Consider the following 20,165-nt stretch of genomic DNA (forward strand, 5'->3'; position numbering starts at 1 on the left):
CCTTTACTTCCCTAGTGTACCTCCTTTTCACCCCCCTGCTTGGCATAGCAGTTGCTTTTTAGCATTCCCTCCACTCTTTCTCACTTTCATTCCTGGAATCCACAGTGCATTCTTTACAGAATTTGCTGATTAATTATATAATTTGGGCTGGGAAGATTTAGTTAGAATCTTCAAGGTTCTTTCTAGTGCTCATTAAACGTAAGCAGTGTTGATGTGATTGTGGAAAATTGTGTTCTAACCAAATGTTTGATAATACTAAAATCTTGTTTGATGTTTAGAATTCCTCAACATATTGGGAGGGCAATCCTGAAATGGAAACATTGCAGAGGATCTATGGGATATCCTTTCCTGATAACAAGATGATGAAAAACTGGGAAAAATTTCAAGAGGAAGCCAAGAACAGGGATCACAGGAAAATCGGGAAAGTATGTCTGTGTCTTAGTTTGCCATGGTTGCTATGAAAAATGTCATAGAGTAGCTTGGCTTAAACGATAGGAGTTGATTGTCTTACAGTTTTGGGGGCAGAGGTTCAAAATCAAGGCCTTGGAAGGCCACTCTTTTCCTCAGTGTGTAGAATTCTGGTGCTGGTTCCATCCCATGCAGGCTGTCTCCTTGGTCTCTTCCAGCAGTGTTCTCTGAGTGTTGGCTTCTTCTGACTGCATCCACATTTCCTCTGCTATTAGGACTCCAGTCATGTGGATTAAGGCCCACCATGATTCAATTTGGCCTCATCTAAGTAGAACCTTCAAAAATCCTATTCTCAAATGAGTCTGTACATTAACTAATAACACCTTCAGAAATGCGATTTACAAATGGGTTCACCCACACAGAAATGTGGATTAAGACTTTAACATGTCTTTACAGGGTACATGATTCAATCCCCAACAGCCCCAAATCCTAATCACTACTATGATAGAAACATCTGTCATTTTTTATTATATCTCATAAAATAAAACTGTTTAAAAATTATCTTATTCTCTCCTCCTATTATTTAGTTTACTTGTAGTTCTAGACTGCTGTTGAATTTTTTCATGCTAATGCCCCTAAAATGTCTTCTAAATTATTTCCTTCCGGTATCTTTTATTAAGTTTTAAAATTGGACCCTTGTGTTATTTTTATCATAATATCAAAATAAAGGTTTTTTTTTAATATTGTGAACACTTGATAACACATACCTTGTGTTTGGGAGGCAATGTGATAGAAAATGAGATTTGAAAGCAGATAGAAAGGGGCTTTAATCTCAGTGTGGCCACTTCTTGGCTGTGTTAGATGCTGGGCAAGGTGTTCATTTACGATACTCCATGACCTCAGCTGTCTGCTGGGTAACCTTGCTAGGCTGATGCCAGGACACATGCTAGATAAAGGGGGCAGCTTTGGGGAAGTGACAGCAAGGATGATGATCATTGTCACTCAAACCCACTGCCTGCAGCGGACTTTGCTGATCTTTATGCCATGTTATTTCTCCATAAGGCATATACTTACAAGTGTGGTAAGTAAGAAAATTAACAGTAAATAACAAAAGGTAAAATAAAAACTAAATTCAAAGCTAAGTAACTATAAAAAAATGCATAGTAACTTTATGTGTTATGTTACATATACTTTAGGTAAGAAGTATTGAGGAGTCTTAGAATATAAATATTAAAAGATGGCAATGATAACTCGGTATGATGTTTTATTCTAGCATATCACATATATGCAGTAAATGTTCAGCAACAGCAGGTGAAATTTTAAATGTAATTATTGTTTTAATCTAGGAACAAGAACTTTTCTTTTTCCATGATCTGAGTCCTGGAAGCTGTTTTTTTCTTCCCAGAGGAGCCTTCATTTATAATGTACTTACGGATTTCATTCGAGTAAGTTAATTTTTAAAATACTCATTCTTATTTGATTTCTTTTTACATTTTACATATTTTTCTTAATAAAATGGCCAACCTCTACAGTAATTTTATTTTAGTAATATTAATTAGAATTTTGACCCAAAAAGAGAAATACTAAATTGAACCTTCTAATATAAACATTGAGATGCTTTCTGTTTTCCCTTAATAAAATGCATTTTTGGATTTTATTAAATGTAACTACTCTCCATATAGGTTTCTAGAGCGTGTACAATACAAAGATTAAAAAAAATGTGGAGCTCCCTGTGAAAGAGAAGAAGAAAGTACTTTAAAACTATTTCTATTCAAAGAGAAAGCTTTTTTACCAGAGTAATACAAGTTCTTTGATTAGTGTTTACTCAATTAAAAATATGTAAATATTGTTCAAAGGCATTCCACCTGGATGCTTGATTATTTCTTTTCTTGTACATTTTTGTCTTTCCTGGAATTAATAACTGCCTAAATGTTTCATTTGTTGAGTTCTCTATATGCTTATCACTAATTCATCATCAAACTTTTTCTTAAAACTACAGAACTCCCTGCAGTATATTCTGATGATTCACATAATTTGACAATGATTTTTTTCCTGTATAATTGATCTTCCTGCTCCACATTTAACTTGCTGCTAAGATTCCTGCTAGCTGTTGTCTTAGGACTTGTTTTCATCACCATCCTGGCTATTCCACTGTTGTTTCTACCATATTGAATCCCCTCTTTCCTGATACCATGTCTTCCTCTTCCTTTGTTGTACCTCTCATTTGAGTGGTTCCCTTTTGCTAATAACTTTCTGAGAAAAGGCACAAGGCATGTGTTGATCCTTCTTCCTCCTTCCTTCTCTGCTGTGCTCTGAAGGCCAACCTCTGTGGACTGTACCACCCAGTAGGCTTTGGCCACAGTGAGGCAGTGGTAGGGGACCAGACAGCAGTGGGGTGAATCTTAAAGAATCACTGGGAATTATCAAAGACATCAGCAGATGGTGGTGACTGTGCTGGTGTGAAACTGTTCTGTACCCCAGAAAAGCCATGTCCTTTAATCCTGATTCAGTATTGTAGGGTTGAATTTCTTGATTAGCTTGTTTCCATGGAGATGTGACATGTCCAATTGAATGTTTGACCTTTTGATTAGATTATTTCCATGGCGATGTGGCACACCCATTTGTGGGTATGAGCTTTTGATTAGATGGAGATGTGACTCTGCCCATTCAAATTGGTCTTGTTTAGTTTACTGGAGTCCTTGAAAGAGCTGACACAGAGCCCAAACCAGGCATTTGGAGATGCTTGAAATTCCCACAGAGACGTTTGGAGAGTGAAACAGAAATGACCCAGGTGCTAAGCAAGGACTCACAATAATAGCCAGAATCTGAACAGAAGAAATCTCTGGCCCTGGGAGAGGCTAAGCTAAGAGGAAAAACCCAGAGTTTTGCCCAGAAGCAGCTAAGTGTGAGGACAAATGTTTAGAGAGGAAGCCGCTGGAATCAGAAGCTAGAAGCTGCTTGAAACCAGAAGCAAAGGACATGTAGATGCCAACCACATGCCTTTCCAGCTGACAGAGGTGTTCTGGATGTCATCAGCCTTTCTTAAGTCTAGGTAGCTTTATCTGGATGCCTTAATTTAGACATTTCTATGACCATATACGGTAAACTTGTAACTTAATAAATTCCCTTTATAAAAATCATTTCATTTCTGGTATATTGCATTCCAGCAGCTTTAGCAAACTAAAACATTGACCATCACAGCTGCTGTGTTTTGGATGTGCTGTCTCTACTGGAAAATCAACATAGCCCCTGGCACTTGGAACTGTCAAGCATAGGGGTGGAGTGGATGACAAATAAATAGAAAGAGAAGGCTTTTAGGTGGCCTTAAAGGAATATTTTATCTTTTATAGATGCAAGACAGATATGGCTGATGATCAGGCCCAAGGCCTGATTATATGGGTTGAAAAATTGTAAAGCCATTTAAATATACACTCCCAGTGGTCTCTTATGTTAAAGTAAGGGTACTTGTTGAGAAGACATGGGTCCCTGAGACTTGGAATTGTAATATCTGATCACCTCAATCCCATCAGAGGTTGAGCTGGGTTGGGGCTGGGCTTCTATATCATTTAGATTCACCCCTGCTTCTAGAGCATGGTGCTCTGGGGCTTCTAGTTAGAGTCTGGTGAGTCTTGGTCTCTTCAGGCATGAAAGAGTAAAGGAGAGTTAGGTGTTCCACTAATCAATTTCTGACTGACAAATTATCAGTATCTCATCAATTACCATATGAACTCAGTTTCATCAGAATCAGGCCCAGGTTCAGAGAAGGCTTCTCAGGAGCAGGTGAAGCTCCTTGTGTTCAGTTCCTTCCTTGGTACAGATCACTGAGTACAGTTCTTCTCCTTGTCCCCTTGACCTGTGGACTAAAGAAACGAGGTATCTGCCAACTGGCTCCTTTCCTGCATTGTATGCACTGTATGAAACAGTGTTAGACAAATAGATTCTCCCGTTCAAAAATTAGAGGGTTCAAGGATGAATTCACTAGTTCCCCCCTCCAGGGTAAAAAATGCATGTTGGTTAGCCAATGTTGTTCCTTCTGGGTTTTGGTTCTGCCCCCTGAGCCATCCTTCCTTTTCCATAGAAAATGGCCCAGGTGTGCTGCTAGGCATCTTTCTCAGTATTTTCAGATGATTCCTGCCTGAAAAAGGCTGGGTTCAAAAGACCTGATTCAATTTTGTGCTCTGTCTGTTTCAGGCTAAACTAATACAATTCCTATAAATCTTTGTGGATCCTTTACATAAATTTGTAATCAGTACTACTAGATAAAGCTACAACCATATCTTTTTCTGAGTCAGACCCTTCTCCTGTCTATGACTTTCGGTGAGGCTGCTGTTAAATCATCTACTTAAAACTCTTAATTTTAACTGAGAGAATCTAGGAAGTACCCTTAAAACTCTTAAAAGGTTCTAGTAGGTATTCCTTAAATCATTCTGAGGTCTTAGCAAAGGTTTGTATGGCCACACCCTTAAGATGTTTACCCTAAGGCCATGCCTTACTGGTAATAACTTATCTTTTGTCTTTGTCTTGAAGCCATTCTTGTTTTACAGTTTTTTTGCTGGGAGAATCTGGGGATTAGAAAGTTGTGTTTTTGAATCTAGCAAGTTCTGAGTATTTCCTCTGAATTTGGCTCAAAAACTTAATAATTTCTTTTTTAGTTTCTCTCTTTTTTCTCATATTTTACCTCTCATATTTATAGGCAGCTAAAAGCATGTTAGTTTTCCCTTTCAATATTCTGCTTTCACATCTCCCTAGCTCAAGCCATGAGGTTTTTGGGTACCCTTTTTGTTTTCCATAGAACCAGCATCCCTTTTTTCAACTTCCAGTAAGATTTTCTTCACTGTCCTTCAAGTCCTCACAATCTCTTTGTGGCTTTCCTAGCTTTTTTTGCCACCTGGCCCCAAAGCCAGAGCTACATATTTTAGATTATTATAATAGCACTATCCATGGCCAGTGCCAGATTCTGTCTGTTAGTCTATTGCAGAATAACAACGTATCACAAAATATAGTAATTTATAATGACCATTTCATTATTATCTTTTTTTGGTTCTGAGTGTTAGGAATAGCTGGGTGGTTCATGTATTGGGTCCCTTATAACTGCAGTCAGATGAAGGCTGAGGTCAGAGGCTGAAGTTTGTTACCTCCATTTAAATGCACCAACCTGAAGCATATAGCTTAGTAAATTTTAATATATCTGTGCATCTTTGCAACCATCCTCCAAATCAAGATGTAGAACATGTCCATCTTCCCATAAAGTCTACTTGGTTCTCTTCCCAGTCAATGCCTACCTCTCCTCCTCCCACCTGAGGTAATCCCTGTGCTGGTTTCTGTTACCACAGATTAATTTAGCCTTAAACTTCATATAAATAGAATCATACAGGATATGCTGTTTTGTTTTCTGGCTTCTTTTGTTTAATTCATATGTCTGAGATTTATCCAAGTTGTTTATATAATAGCTTTGTGTTTTCTTTTGTTTTGAAGTTATCTATTTTATGAGTATGGTACATCATGTTTATTCATTCTCCTGTAGATGTACATTCAGGTTGTGTCCAGTTTGGAGCTATTGCAAATGAATCCGCCATGAACATGCTCGTACATGTCTTTTGGTACATCTAAGTACTCACCTCTCTGGGGTTTTATACCTAGGAGTAGAATTGCTAGGTTATAAAATAGGTGTATGATTAACTTTTTCAGAAAATGTTGAGCAGTTTTTATGTGGTTTATGGAAATAAATGAAGAACACCCAATTAAGAACAAAGACTGTTTATTTAGAGCCATCATCACTTGTATTTGACAAAGACTTAAAGGCAAGCAGAGGAGTGAGAAAGCTTTATAGTGGAATAACGGGAAGATTTCAGGTATACCCTGATTGGAAGCTGTTAGTGTGGGGAACCTGGAGGTGTGCTAACTAGAAGCAGGGTGTTTTAGTTTCCTAGGCTACTTAAAGCAGATACTGTGAAATGTATTGGTTTCAACAATGGGAATTTAATAGCTTACAGTTTTGACGTCATGAAAATGTCAAATCAAGGCATCATCAAGGTGATGCTTTTCCCTGAGGACTGGCTGCCAGAGATCCTTGGCTCCTCTACCACATGGCAAGGCACATGGCCACGTCTGCTAGTCTCTCCTTGTTTCCTTGATTTCAGCCTCTTGCTTCCATGGCTTTCTCTTTGTATTCATTCACTTTATAAAGATGCCAGTAAGAGGATTAAGACCCATCTTTTGAATAAAGGTGGGTCACACCTTAACTGAAGTAGCCTTATCCAAAGATCCTACTTAAATGGGTTCACAGCCAGATGAATGGATTAGTTGAAGAACACGATTTTCTGGAATACATACAGTTTCAAACCATCACACAGGACATCTGTGTGATTAGTTAGGGGAGCATATTTGGCTTTCGTTGGCTGGTCTTAAGTTGGAAGTGGGGGCAGAAATTGGGGAAATTGACAGATATTGATCAAATCCTGGCTATATGTGCTGATTGCCAGGGATTATTGTTTGATGTCCTGGGCTGATCGCTGTAGATACTGGCCAGCTTCATGGACTGATTGTTGCAGATAGTGGGTTAGGGTTTCCTGGTCATTGTTCATTTGTGTATTCGGTGTCTCAGGTTGAATCATATTATATTCCTTCCAGAAATATATAAGCATTCCAGTTGGTACACATCTTCATTGATACTTGCTGTTATTAGTCTGCCATTCTGGTAGGTATAGTGACTTTGTTTTGCATTTCTTTGATGAACCTTTTCATATGCTTATTGGCTGTTTGTTTATGCTGTTTTTGTGAAGTTCTTGTTTTAAGAGTTTTGCCCATTTAAAAAAAAATGTTGCCTTATAATTAATTTATATGAGTTCTTTCTATCCTGAATATGAGTCCTTTGTAAGGTGTATATATAAAACAATAGTATCTTCATTCATCTCTGACTTGTCTATTCACTTTCTTAATTATGTTTTTGAGCCAACAATTTTCATGACTAGTGAAGTACAGTTTGTTAATTTTTCTTTTCTGGATAGTAATTTTGTGTCTTGTTTAAAAAAGTCTTTGCCTGCTTCAGAATCATGAATTTATATTTCAGTGCTCTTGATTGTATTTATTTTTATACTTAAGGCTGTGAACAACTTTGAATTAAATTTTAAGTTCTGTGAAACGTAGGGTCAAGCTTTTTTTTTTTTACATATGGCTGTAATTTATTTTTTTAAACATTTTTATTGTGAAATATATGTACAAAAAAGCAATATATTTCAAAGTACATTTTAACAAGTAATTTTAGAACAGATTTTTAAAGTGTGGTATGGGTTACAGTTCAGCCATTTCAAGTGTTTCTGGCTCCTTCTAGCTGCTCTAATACACTGGCGACTAAAAAGAAATATCAGTATAATGATTCAGTAGTCATAGGTCGATAGGATTTGCTAAATCATATCATGTGTGATGCAGCTCCTCCTCCTCTGATCCTGCTCCAACTCTTTAGGGATATTTGGGCAATGGCCATTCTAAGTTCATGTTGAAAAGGAGTGTCAGCATTATAGAATAGGGGAATGCAACTGTTTGATGTTCTTGGACAGACTGGTAACTCTGGATTTCAGGGCTTATCTGGCCTAGAAACCATCTGGAGGTTGTAGGTTTCTGAAAAATAGACTTAGTGAGTGGAACTTTTATAGAGTCCCAGATAGAGCCCTAGTATTCTTTAGGGTTTATAGGAATACTATTGGTTACGGCTTGGCATACATGGCAATTAGCAATATCTGTTTGCATAACTTCAGCATATTAGTAACCTCCAGAATAACCTCCTGACTCTATTTGAACTCTTTTAGCCACTTACACCTTATTTTGTTATATTTCTTTTCCCCCTTTTGCTCAGATAGGCAGTATTGATCCCATGGTGCCAGGGCCAGTCTCATCCCTGAAGGTTATGTTCCACATTGCTGGGGAGACTTACATCCCTGGACATCATGTCCCACGTAGGGGTTGGGTAATGATTTTACTTGCTGAGTTGGGCTTAGAGAAAGAGATGCTACATCTGAGCAACAAAAGAGATTCTCTGAAGTAACTCTTAGGTACTATTATAGGTAGGCTTAACTTTTCAATTACAGTATAAGTTTCATAAGAGCAGACCTCCAGATCAAGAACTTAGCTTATTAACTTGGAGTCCCTAATATTTGAGAGAGTATCAGGGATTTCCCAGGTGGGAAAGTTTAATAGTTTCGTATTTTTACTCCAGTCCCTCAAGGGATTTTGCCAACCAGTACTTTTAAATTATCTGCCTAACATACTCTGGAATATGTTTGGGTATTACATTAATCTATACAGAAGTGCAAGACCTCATTCCCAATTCTAGCCTCCATGTATTTAGGTTGTTTAACTGAACTGACCAGACAGGTTAAGTTAGATTGTGTGCTACAGAAAATTTAGGTTTAGGACCAAATGAACCTCTCTTCTGTTGGTCTCGTACTGATAGGTGAAGTTCTAGAATAAAGATGGTGTCATTCTTGACCCTGTATTCTGATTTACTAGTCCCAACCAGAGCTGCTTCATTCTTATCTCTAAGATAAGAAGCCTGATAGCTTTTTCAGCTTCTTTAACAGTTGTTGTATGTAGGAATGCTGACTTTTCAAGAACTGCAGAACTCCAGCTGAATCTTAGGTGTCACACAGGTACCCGAAGTTCCAGGAAAATATCAGATTATACACATACAGTACAGCATCTCAGAATCTAGAAATAATGCTTAAAGCTTAAGAATAAATGTGACTGCTATAGGAACTTCCAGTCTAGGCCCCAGTTTTCTTAGAAGCATTTTTAAAAGAAATCATACAATATTTGTACTTTTCTTTCTGATTTATTTTGCTCACCGTAATGCTCTCATGGTTGATTCACCTCATTGCATGTTTCATGACTTTGTTCCTTTCTGTAGCTGCACAATATTACATCATATGTATACACCACTGTTTGCCCTTCTGCTCCTCAGTCGTTGTACCCGTTGGCCGCCTCCTTCTGTTGGTTATCAGGAATAATGTTGCCATAAACGTCAGCGTGAAAATGTCTATTTGAGTCCCTGCTTTCAGTTCTTTGGAGTATAGTCCCAGTAATGGGATTGCGTGGTCATATGGCGACCCTATATTTAGCCCCCTCTGGATCTACTATGTTATCCTCCAGAGGGGCTGCCCCATTCTGCTACTTACTAACATTGAGCAGGTATACCTCTCTCTCCACATTTTCTCAAGCATTTGAATCTTTCGGTTTATTCATTTATTTTGATTCTGCAGATTTTGTTGTGCTATATAGCATATATTCTATGCAAAATAAACAATCGGTGTTTCACAGTATCCTCACTTAGTTGTACAATCAATTATCGCTTTTAATTTCAGACAATCTTCATTGCTCCAAAGAGAAAAATTACGGGTAGACACACCCATACCAGAGAGAAAATCCCAAACTCCCCTTAACTCTTGTCCCCCCACCCCTAGTATTGTGGTATTCTTGTTAAATATAAACCATAGCATGCAATAAGTAGTTTTTTCCATATACCCTTCTATTATTAACTCTTTGTACAAGTGTCATACTTTTGCATACAAGAACTTAATTATATTTGTAGTGCTAATCTGTGTGGTATATGGCTATATATGGTATACATACCACACAGATTAGCACTACAAATATAATATATATATGCTACTATATATATATATGCTACTGTCCTTTTCAGTCATAGTCACCATCAATGTGGAAATATTCATAAACCCACTGATGAGCTACCATCACCTCTGTCCTTTCCCATACTTTTAAGTTCAATCTCATTAACAAGTCCATACGTATTATAACCATTCCACCGCTCAAGCTCTCGTCTATCTCTAGGTCCCCTGTATTCTGTTTTAATACTGTGAGTTTACAGTTTTGAGGGGGCTCATATTTATAAAATCATACAGTATCTATCCTTCTATGTCTGGCTTATTTCATTCAACATTATGTCCTCAAGGTTATCCACATTGTCATAGGCTTTAGGACCTCATTTCTTCTTACTGGTGCATAATATTCCATCCTATGTATATACCACATTTTGTTTATGCACTCGACTGTTGATGGACACTTGGGTTGCTTCCATCTTTTGGCAATTGTGAATAATGCTGCTATGAACATCCAAGTGCAAATATTTGTTCAGGGCACTGCTTTCACCTCTTCAGGCTGTATACCAGGTAGTGGTATTGCAGGGTTGTAGAGCAACTCGATATTTAGTTTTCTGAGGAACCACCAAACTGTCTTTCACAGTGGCTGTACCATTATACATTCCCACCAAAAGTGTATGTTGTTCCGATTTCTCCACATCCTCTCCAACATTTGTAGTTTCCTGTTTGTTTACTAGCAGCCATTCTTATAGGGTTACGATGATATCTCATTGTGGTTTGATTTGTCAAGCTTCACTTTTATCCACCGGGTTATCTAGTAGCGTTCAGCACCATTTATCATAGTGAATATCTTTGTCCTAAATCAGATGATCAAATATATGTGGGTATATTTTTTGGATATTTATTCTGTTCCCTATGTTTTTCCTTGTGTCTTGATTATGGTAAGTATATTCTAAGTCTTGAGATCAGCAGTATAAGTTCTTCAATTTTATTCTTTATCTTCCAGATTATGTTGGCTCTACAAACTTTTTTTGCATTTCCATATACATTTTGTAAGTTTTACTTTCCATTCCTACAACCCTTGGGTTCAGTGGACTTCTAAACAAATTTGTCTTTGCAGACATGGAAGGCCTCAAAACACTTCCCTCCTTTGCAGAAAGGGTTCTGACAGGTGCACTCAAAGCATTTAATGAAGAAAATCTAGTGAAGGAGATATTCACAGAGGTGTTGGCACAGTTAAAGTAACCAGCAAGCAGTGGTAGAGCACCCAGGGGTTACCGGCAGTGGGAAGTCATCATCCCCCATGATTAGGCCTGAAGGGGTGAGAAGAAGGAATAGTGTCACTGGAATCCCGAGAGAGCTTGAAATAATGGAAGAGGGGCCGTCTAACAGAATAGATAACTAGAACATAGTCAGTGTCAAAACTAACCCAAAGCAAGGAAGTTATGGGGAAGAGGGAGTGAATACCCTTACTTCTCCTTGCACCCTCGCAATCCTTTGGAGCCTCCTAATTGTCAAATCCAATCAGAAGTTAGAAGGCAAGTAAGTCCAATGACAGAGTCCATAGAAGACAGCTTTTGGGGAGACAGTAAGTGTAGAGAAGGTAGAAAAATGGGTCAGTATGAGGTGAGAAAGGCGGGGGAAAATGGAAAATAAGCAGTATGGCCTTTCGTATCCATCATCCATTTTTGTCCTTTGCTTCGATAAGAAGTTCGTCACCTCACACAAATCAGTCAGTATTATCATCATGCAGTGATGTCAGTTCAGTCTCACTTAAAATCTCAATTGTGACTTTAACTTATATAGTCAATAATTTTCATGTAAGGGTGCAGAGAAAATATGCAAAGAAACAATTGTTTAAATGTAACAATCTCAGCCTCTGTAATTGGTCACAAGGCCCAAGCTGATAAAGCCTAACTTCCTTCTCCTACCACCCACTCCAGGTTCCTCTTATCCTGCCAGTATGTGGACAGAGTGTGTTATTTGGTGGTTGACACAAATCTTCTTCCCACAGGACTCAAGTTCTTGGGGATGCTGTCTTTGTTGGGTTGCCAGAGTTTCCCACTGACTGTTATGGTTGGATGTGAGAATATTTAAAGCTCCTCACTGAATTCCAGACATAGTCCTCCTTGCTCCATTGTATAAGAGTAATACAATTTCCCCTCTATAATTCAGACCAGTAATCTCTCAGCAAATATATTAAGTCATTCTCTACTTGTTGGTTAGTGACAAAAGGAGCCCAAAATAGGTAAGGGACAGCCTCACTTCCCAAAAGAAGCATGTATGGGGGTTTTTTGTTGGTTTTTTTTTTGGTGAAAGCATTCTTTTCTTGGCACCAAAGCACATTTTTGAGACATTCCAAAGCTCCAGAGAAAAAAGAGAAGATCATAAATTTCCAGAGAGAAAAAGCTGTAGACATAGGACTGAGAATTAGAATGGCATAAAATTTCAGTGAAAACACTGAAAAACAGAAGGCAATGGAACAAAGCCTTCAAAATGTGAAGCCTAGAAATCTACACCCTGCTGAAGTGGCTTGCTGTGGAATTCTTCTACTACTGGGTTAGTTGCAGCTTTCCCAGGTCTTTTAAGGAAATTAGCATTTGTTCATCTATTTTCCAGATTCTAATGTATTACAGCTTTTATCTCCTCTCCTTTTCTCTTTATCTTTTGTCATAAACAGATTTTAACTTTGAATGTTTTGAAAACTTTTCTTAAAGGAGGAATACCACAAAAATAACTTCATGGAAGTACTCTCTCCCAATGTGTACAACAGTAAACTCTGGGAAGCCTCGGGCCACTGGCAGCATTACAGCGAGAATATGTTTACCTTTGATATTGAAAAGGATACTTTTGCCTTAAAACCTATGAACTGTCCTGGGCACTGGTGAGTGTTAAAAGTGAAGTGGATCTTTGCATAAGAATTTATAGCGCATGTCATCATAATTATGTTTTTCTTTTCTGCTTCTGAGCTTTATTTCTTCTTGTATACACATTATTTTTACCTAGATTTTCTCTAATATTCAATATGAAGGTAGTTTTTAAATGCAATTTTATTGACATATTCACATACCGAATCATCCATTATCCAAGTATACCATCAGTGGCTCACTGAGTCATCATATAGTTGCACATTCATCATTGCAGTCAATTTTAGAACACTTTCATTATCCCCCCAAAAAATAAAAATAAAAAAGAACACCCGAAACGTCCCATACCTCTTATCTCCCCCTACTTTTTTTTTTTTTTTTGGTCTTTATTTTATTACTCATCTGCCCATACACTGAATAAAGGGAATGCCAGTCACAAAGTTTTCACAATCACATGGTCACACAATAGAAGACTGTGTAGTTATACAGTCATCATCAGGAATCCAGTCTACTGGACTACAGTTCAACAGTTTCAGGTATTACCTTCCAGCTGTTCTAATACATTAAAACTAAAAAGGAATATCTATATAATGCATAAAATAGCCACAAGAATGACATCTTGACTCTTTTTTGAAATCTCTCAGTCATTGAAACTTCATTTTGTTTCATTTCTTTTTCCTCTTTTGGTCAGGAAGGCTTTCTCTCACCCACAATGCCAGGGACAGGCTCATCCCTGGGAGTCATGTCCCATGTTGGGGGAGGATGGTTATTGAGTTTATTTGCACAGTTGGCTTAGAGAGAGAGGACACATCTGAGCAACAAAAGAGGTTCTTTGTGGGTGACTCTTAGGCATAATTGTAAGTAGGCACAGCTTCTCCTTTGCAGGCATATATTTTCATACAGACAAGTCCCAGCATTGAGGACTTGGCTTATTGATGTAATTAGATTTGAGTGTATTGTTATGTTGTTTTTTGGTGTTGTAAGTCTTTTACTCTGAATAGTGTTGGTTACTAATCATCTGCACTAAATTCTTTCATTCTGGAGAATGAATTTACTTTTTAAAACGTGTTTGATCTTTGTTAAGTATGAAATTTATCTGGTGACCATTTTTGTGCTTTTTAGAGGATAATTTCATGTATCTGCTTTAGGATTTATTATAATATTTGTCTTCCTATATAGTTATATGCTTCAAATAGATTACCAAACATTTAGTTTTTATTAAACTGTTATAATAAGATCAGTGAGATCGTAATCAATAGGTTCCTGATGTCATTGATTCTAAGATACCTTTTCTTCCCCACATTTCAACATCTCTGAAATTGGGATCTTCTAATTGGCAGCATCTTAGCATTATATCTTAATTTAATTAATGGGTTATTTTTTTCTTAATGATACATAGAATCAATTATCTATGTTGTCTTTGATTATAAGAAGATGGTACTTATCATAAAGTTGATATGCAAATAAACCTTGTAAGATAAGTGAAGTTTACAACTGGAAATCAACAAACACAATTCTCCACAAAAAAGTATTTATTTCTTCTTGTATGTACATTATTTTTATCTAGATTTTTTCTAATATTCAATATGAAGGTTCTTTTTAATGCAGTTTTATTGACATATTTACATACCAAGTCATCCATTATCCAAGTATACAATCAGTGGCTCACAGAGTCATCATATAGTTGCACATTTTGTATTTATAATACAAATCTACAACCAAACTGGCCTTAGGAAGTAAATATTAAAACAGACCTCGAGGGCGGGCCACGGTGGCTCAGCAGGCAAGAATGCTTGCCTGCCATGCCCGAGGACCCGGGTTTGATTCCCAGTGCCTGCCCACGTTAAAAAAAAAAAAATAAATAAATAAATAAATAAATAAAAAACAGACTTCGGAATACCTGAAGAAAATTCTTTGCCCTTTTTTAGTTATGACTAAAAGAAATTCGACTTTATAGTCACAGGATATAAAATATATATGTATTTAACTTTAACTTGTAGAAAACTATTCTGTAAATATTCTCTAACTTCTCTTTTTAAACAGAAGGTGGAGACTAGCCTATACTTTGCATTCTCCAAAACACTTACGTCTACAAATTCTTAACTCAGTTTTCTACTATGTACCATTTAAAGCTGTAGCCTGTGATTTCGACTTTAGTTATAGGTAAGACCATTTGAAAGCAGATAATTATTTTTGTGTTTTCATGCCTCAGAATAAGGAAACAGGACCACAGTGGCTTAGAGGACTATGGGAGCCAGGAAATTGAGTGCTTGGAGTACTTGGTGCTAAAAAGGGAGAGGTGATTAAGACTCAGTCCATTTCCTCAGGGGGATCATGAGCACAGTGAGTAGGAATAGATATGTAGACAATCGGTTATGAAAGACTGAGGCAAGTGACGTGTTTTGGGTGTTCTTGGAGCTTGAAGAGAGGCTGGCTAGCCCTGTGTGGGAAAGATTCCAGGAGGATTTCACTTGTGACATTGCCTTTGAAATGTATTATAAACGGTAAGTGGAAATTCACCTGGCGAATGAGGATAGCAAACGACATTTCTGGAATTGATAACAGACAGAGTTCTTTCTCAGAGTGCTGCAGTGATGTAGTGAGTCAAGGTTCAGTAAGTTAGAGAAGAAATTAGTTTTACCTGGTGGTCTAAGAATCTGGGAAAGAAGTTTATATATCTTGAGGCCTACTGTATTTTCTCAGTACTCAGATAATTACTGAATCTTTTCTGTGCTGTGTAAAAGCTGTGTGTTGTTTCATTTTTTCTAGTCTAATGTTTGCCCATCGTCCACGATCTTGGAGGGAAATGCCTATTAGGTTAGCTGATTTTGGAGTTCTTCATAGAAATGAACTGTCAGGGACTTTAAGTGGCTTGACCCGAGTTAGGCGCTTCCAGCAGGATGACGCCCACATCTTCTGCACCGTGGAACAGGTAAACAGTGATCCAGAATGAAGCATGATTATGACCAATTCAGTGCATTACACAGAATATGTTACTTAATCTTTCAAAATCACTTACAATGAAGTGTTTGGTCAGTCTTTAAGGGCTCATTCAGGTCTAACATTCTGTGATTCTCTCATTTGTGCCAATACAGCAATAATCTCTCTCTTTTTTTTTTTTTAGCAATTATCTCTTGACATGAGATTTATTCTTTTATTCCTTCAGCTTCCTCCAGTTACTTCATTAATTTAAATTCCATTAAATGGAATATTTTAAGGGGTTCAGTGGAATTTTTTTCACTTTGTTTTTCAATAATGCCTAGAAATGTCTTTTTTCAGATTTTTACATTAAATTAAAATTGCCAGGCAAAGAGCCACTGTCAAACACTATCAGAAAATTTGACCTAATTGACATTTATAGAACATTCCAGCCAACAGAGGCAGAATGCATGTTCTTTGAAAGTACACACAAAACATTTACCAAGGTAGACCATATTCTGGGCCATAAAAAAATCACAATAAACTTAAAGGGATTCAATTCATATAAAATATGCTCTCTGGCTACAGTGAAATTAAAGTAGATATCAATAACAGAAAGCTATCTGGAAAATTCCCAAGTATCTGGAAAGTAAATAATAGACTTCTAAATAACCCATGGATCAAGAAGAAAATCAAAAGGAAAGTTAGAAAGTATTATAAATTGAATGAAAATAGAATATGACACGTTCAGTGGATTACCACTAAAATGATCCTTCAGGGATATTTATAGCACTAAATGCTTACATTAGATAAGAACAAAGATTTGAAATCAGTGATGTCAGCTCCTGTTTAAGAAACTAGAGAAAGAAGAGCGAATTACACTCAAGGCAAGTAGAAGAAAGAAAATAGTAAAGACCAGGCAGAAATCAATAAAATATATGAAAAAAGAAAACAGAGAATATCAGTAAAAGTGAAAAGCTGGTTTTTTGAAAAGAGCAATAAAATTGATAAACCTCTAATCAGACTCATCAAGGAAAAAAGAGAAGACAAAACGCAAAAGTATTAGGAATGAGAAAGGTGACATCACTATAGATTCTACAGACATTAAAAGGATAGCAAGGCAATATTATGAACAATTTTATGCCAATAAATTGACAACTTAGATGAAATTTACAAATTCCTTAAAAAGACATGAACTGCTGAACTTCAATCAAGAAGAAATAGATCATCTGAGTAGCCCTATGTCTATTAAATAAATTGAATTGGTGGTTTAAACTGTCCCATATGGCTTCACTGGTGAATTCTACCAAACATTTAAGGAAAGAATAGTGCTAATTCTAGGCAAATCTTTCCAGAAAAGTGCAGAGAGGAATTCTTTCCAATTTATTCTGAGGCCAGCATGCCCTGATACCAAAACAAGACAAAGACATTAAAAGAAAAGTACAGACCAGTATTTCTCATAAACACAGTAAAAAATTATAAACAAAAATTTTAGCAACTCAAATCCATTAGTATTTAAAATAGAATAATACAACTTGACCAAGTATCCTGTATCCCAGCAATGGAAGGTTCGTTTTATATTAGGAAATCAATCCATGTAATCCATATGAACAAACTAAAAAGAACAAAATAATAACATTCTCAGTAGGTACAGAAAAAGCATTTGGCAAAATCCAACATCCATTTCTCATAAAAATTCTCAGAAAGTAAAAATGGAAAATAGCTTTCTCTACCTAAAAAAGGCATCTCTACAAAAAAACCTACAGCTAGCCTCATACTTAATAGTGAAAGTCTAAATGCTTACCACTAAGATCTACTGTTGTCACTTTTATTGATCATTGTACCTGAGGCTATTTTTGATGCAGTAATGCCAGGTTGGAAAAAAAGAATAAAAATTCTCTTTATGTGAGAATGATGTGATAATCTATATAGAAAATTTGGTGCTATCTACCAATAAGCTATTAGAATTAATACTTGAGTTTATGAAGTTCATAGGATGTGATATCAATATTCAAAAATTAAATAATTTCTATAAGCTAGCAGTGAGCCATTGGAAATTGAACATAAAATATAAGGATTCACAATGGCATCAAAAAATATGAAAAACTTAGGACAATTCAAACTAATCTGTAGTGATAGCACAGATCCTTAGTTGTATCCTATTTTTCTTAGGTGTCTCTATTTTTGCTGTTTCTTTCCTGTTTTCATGTTAACGTGCTCTCCTTTCCCCCTCTCAGGAATGTTCTCTCTCAGCCTCACAACCCTTCAGCTCTGCTCTTCTCACTCTGTGCTCACTCTGACTTTTTTTCCTAGCCTCCACCCTTAATTTCGCCTGAATCTCAACTCCTGCTTGAGCTCCAGACTTCCATCCTAGATGGTTGGTGATATACCTGCTTGGCTATCACAAACACCCTCACATTTGACATATTCAGAATCATACTCCTCATCTGCCTCGCATTCCACTTCCTCATCCTTCCAGGTTCACTCTTCAAGGTAGTGGTACCAGCATCCTCTCCACTGCTCAGGCTAGAAACCTAGTTGTCCTTTTCTTTTCACCCTTGTGTGCAGTTTATCCCAAGCCCTTCTTACATTTATTATGACTTCTTGAATATTTTAATTCACTCCTGAATAGCTTAGTGCATGGGCAGTTAATACCTGTTAATGAATGAAAGGAAAATGACCTCACAAACTCATCAATTTCCTTGCATTCCATCTGCTTCTCTTTGGTTTATGCCACCATCATCTGGCTCCTGAATGACTCACTAACTTCCTAATGGACATCCTCTTCTAGGCTTGCCCTTTGCCTATCTATTTCCCATACTGTGAAAGAACTAATTGAGTTTATTAGTGTTCTGCTATATAAAAACTTTCATTGGCTCCCCTTTGCTCTCTAGCTAAAACATCTAGACATTACCCTGACTTCAATGCACTTAATTTTATCTAGTCCCTGCTTACCTCTAGCCTGATCACCTACCACCCTCCCCTCTTTTCCCTTCTTCACTGTCATGGGTAACTCCATTGCATGGCAGCTTCTTGTGGCTCCCTACCTCCATGGAGAGCTCCTATTGACCCCTCTGGCTTCAGCTTGCCTATCACTTCTTCTGGGCAGCCTTCCCCCAGCCCCTTCTCCTGTGTGGTACCTTGCATAGTGTGTTACACTTGCCTACTTCTTTGTCTGACCCTCTGCTAGACTGGGAGCCTCTTGCAGCCTGACTCATGGAAGACATTTCATGAATATTTGACTAAGATGTGGGCTAGGGACCAGAACAAAGTGTCATTGACTGTACTGTATTAAAAACATGCTTTTTTTCTCTTACAAGGAGAATTTTTTTTTCAGTGTCATAAATGTACTTAATTCAGTGGTCTATTAAAATTATTTCATTTGCTCTAATTTCAGATTGAAGAAGAAATAAAGGGGTGTTTACAGTTTTTAAAACATGTTTACTCAACATTTGGCTTCTCTTTTCAATTAAATCTCTCGACAAGACCTGAAAATTTCCTAGGAGAGATTGAGATATGGGACCAAGCTGAAAAGGTAAGGAGAAACAAAGCACTTACCCCTTATTTTTGTGCATATGGAAAATACCCAAGTGACTGCATTTACCATTTATGAGGAAGAATGCAATACTTTGTAATAGAAATTTTTTTAATTGGCAGTTTTGGGAAAAATATTTAGATTGTGGAATGTGGATATCCAGTTTCATTGTAAAAATGCTAGTAACAATAATACCTTACATTTGTTTCACACTTTAAAATATATATCAGATTTTCATTTTTCAGTGCTGGTCACTAATAACCAATTTCACAAAGTTTTGAAGAAATCCTCTGTTTGAAGTAACTTTTATGTTGTGAAGTTTATGTTAATTACGCCTATTGTGTTATCTTAGAATGAATCTCGTGGTTGCGTGTGCTAGATCCAGACACACAAATCTGATGCTTGACTTTCCTCCATGGTAATTGCCTGTATAGCTCATCCTCTGTCTGAAGACTCCCAAAGACTCAGAGGTCATTTTTCAGCTTTGAAAAACCAAAATTAAGGCACTCAGAACACTGGTTTGTTTCCCCCACCCTCACTAAATATGAAAAGATTATAGTATGCCTCCTGTATTAGTTTTTATTAGAAATGAGGATGGTGTTATGACCAGACACCCCAGGAATGACTTCTTCCATTAAAAGGATATCCTCCTCTTCATGGAATACTCACAGAAACCATGCACACAACTAACAAGGAAGGCAATCAGGGTAACACTTCATTAATAGTATGTAACCATTACTTCCATGTTATTAATAGGTACAGGAACCACACAGAGGCTGGGCCTTTTGCCCATCCTAAATTCTCCTCTTCCCTGTCTGCTATGTG

General features: G+C 37.1%; 1 protein-coding gene across 1 annotated transcript in view; it reads left to right on the top strand.

Annotated features, from left to right (window-relative positions):
* TARS3 (threonyl-tRNA synthetase 3) overlaps positions 1–20,165 on the top strand; it is an 81,802-nt gene that overhangs the window by 27,507 nt on the left and 34,130 nt on the right. Inside the window, exons 9-13 of the mRNA XM_077124013.1 lie at positions 279–425; positions 1,755–1,853; positions 12,737–12,903; positions 15,656–15,818; positions 19,203–19,340. Coding sequence (XP_076980128.1) covers positions 279–425; positions 1,755–1,853; positions 12,737–12,903; positions 15,656–15,818; positions 19,203–19,340 — 714 coding nt within the window. The remainder of the gene's footprint in view (positions 1–278; positions 426–1,754; positions 1,854–12,736; positions 12,904–15,655; positions 15,819–19,202; positions 19,341–20,165) is intronic.

Source organism: Tamandua tetradactyla, chromosome 12, assembly GCF_023851605.1.
Source record: "Tamandua tetradactyla isolate mTamTet1 chromosome 12, mTamTet1.pri, whole genome shotgun sequence".
NCBI classification, from domain to species: Eukaryota; Metazoa; Chordata; class Mammalia; order Pilosa; family Myrmecophagidae; genus Tamandua; species Tamandua tetradactyla.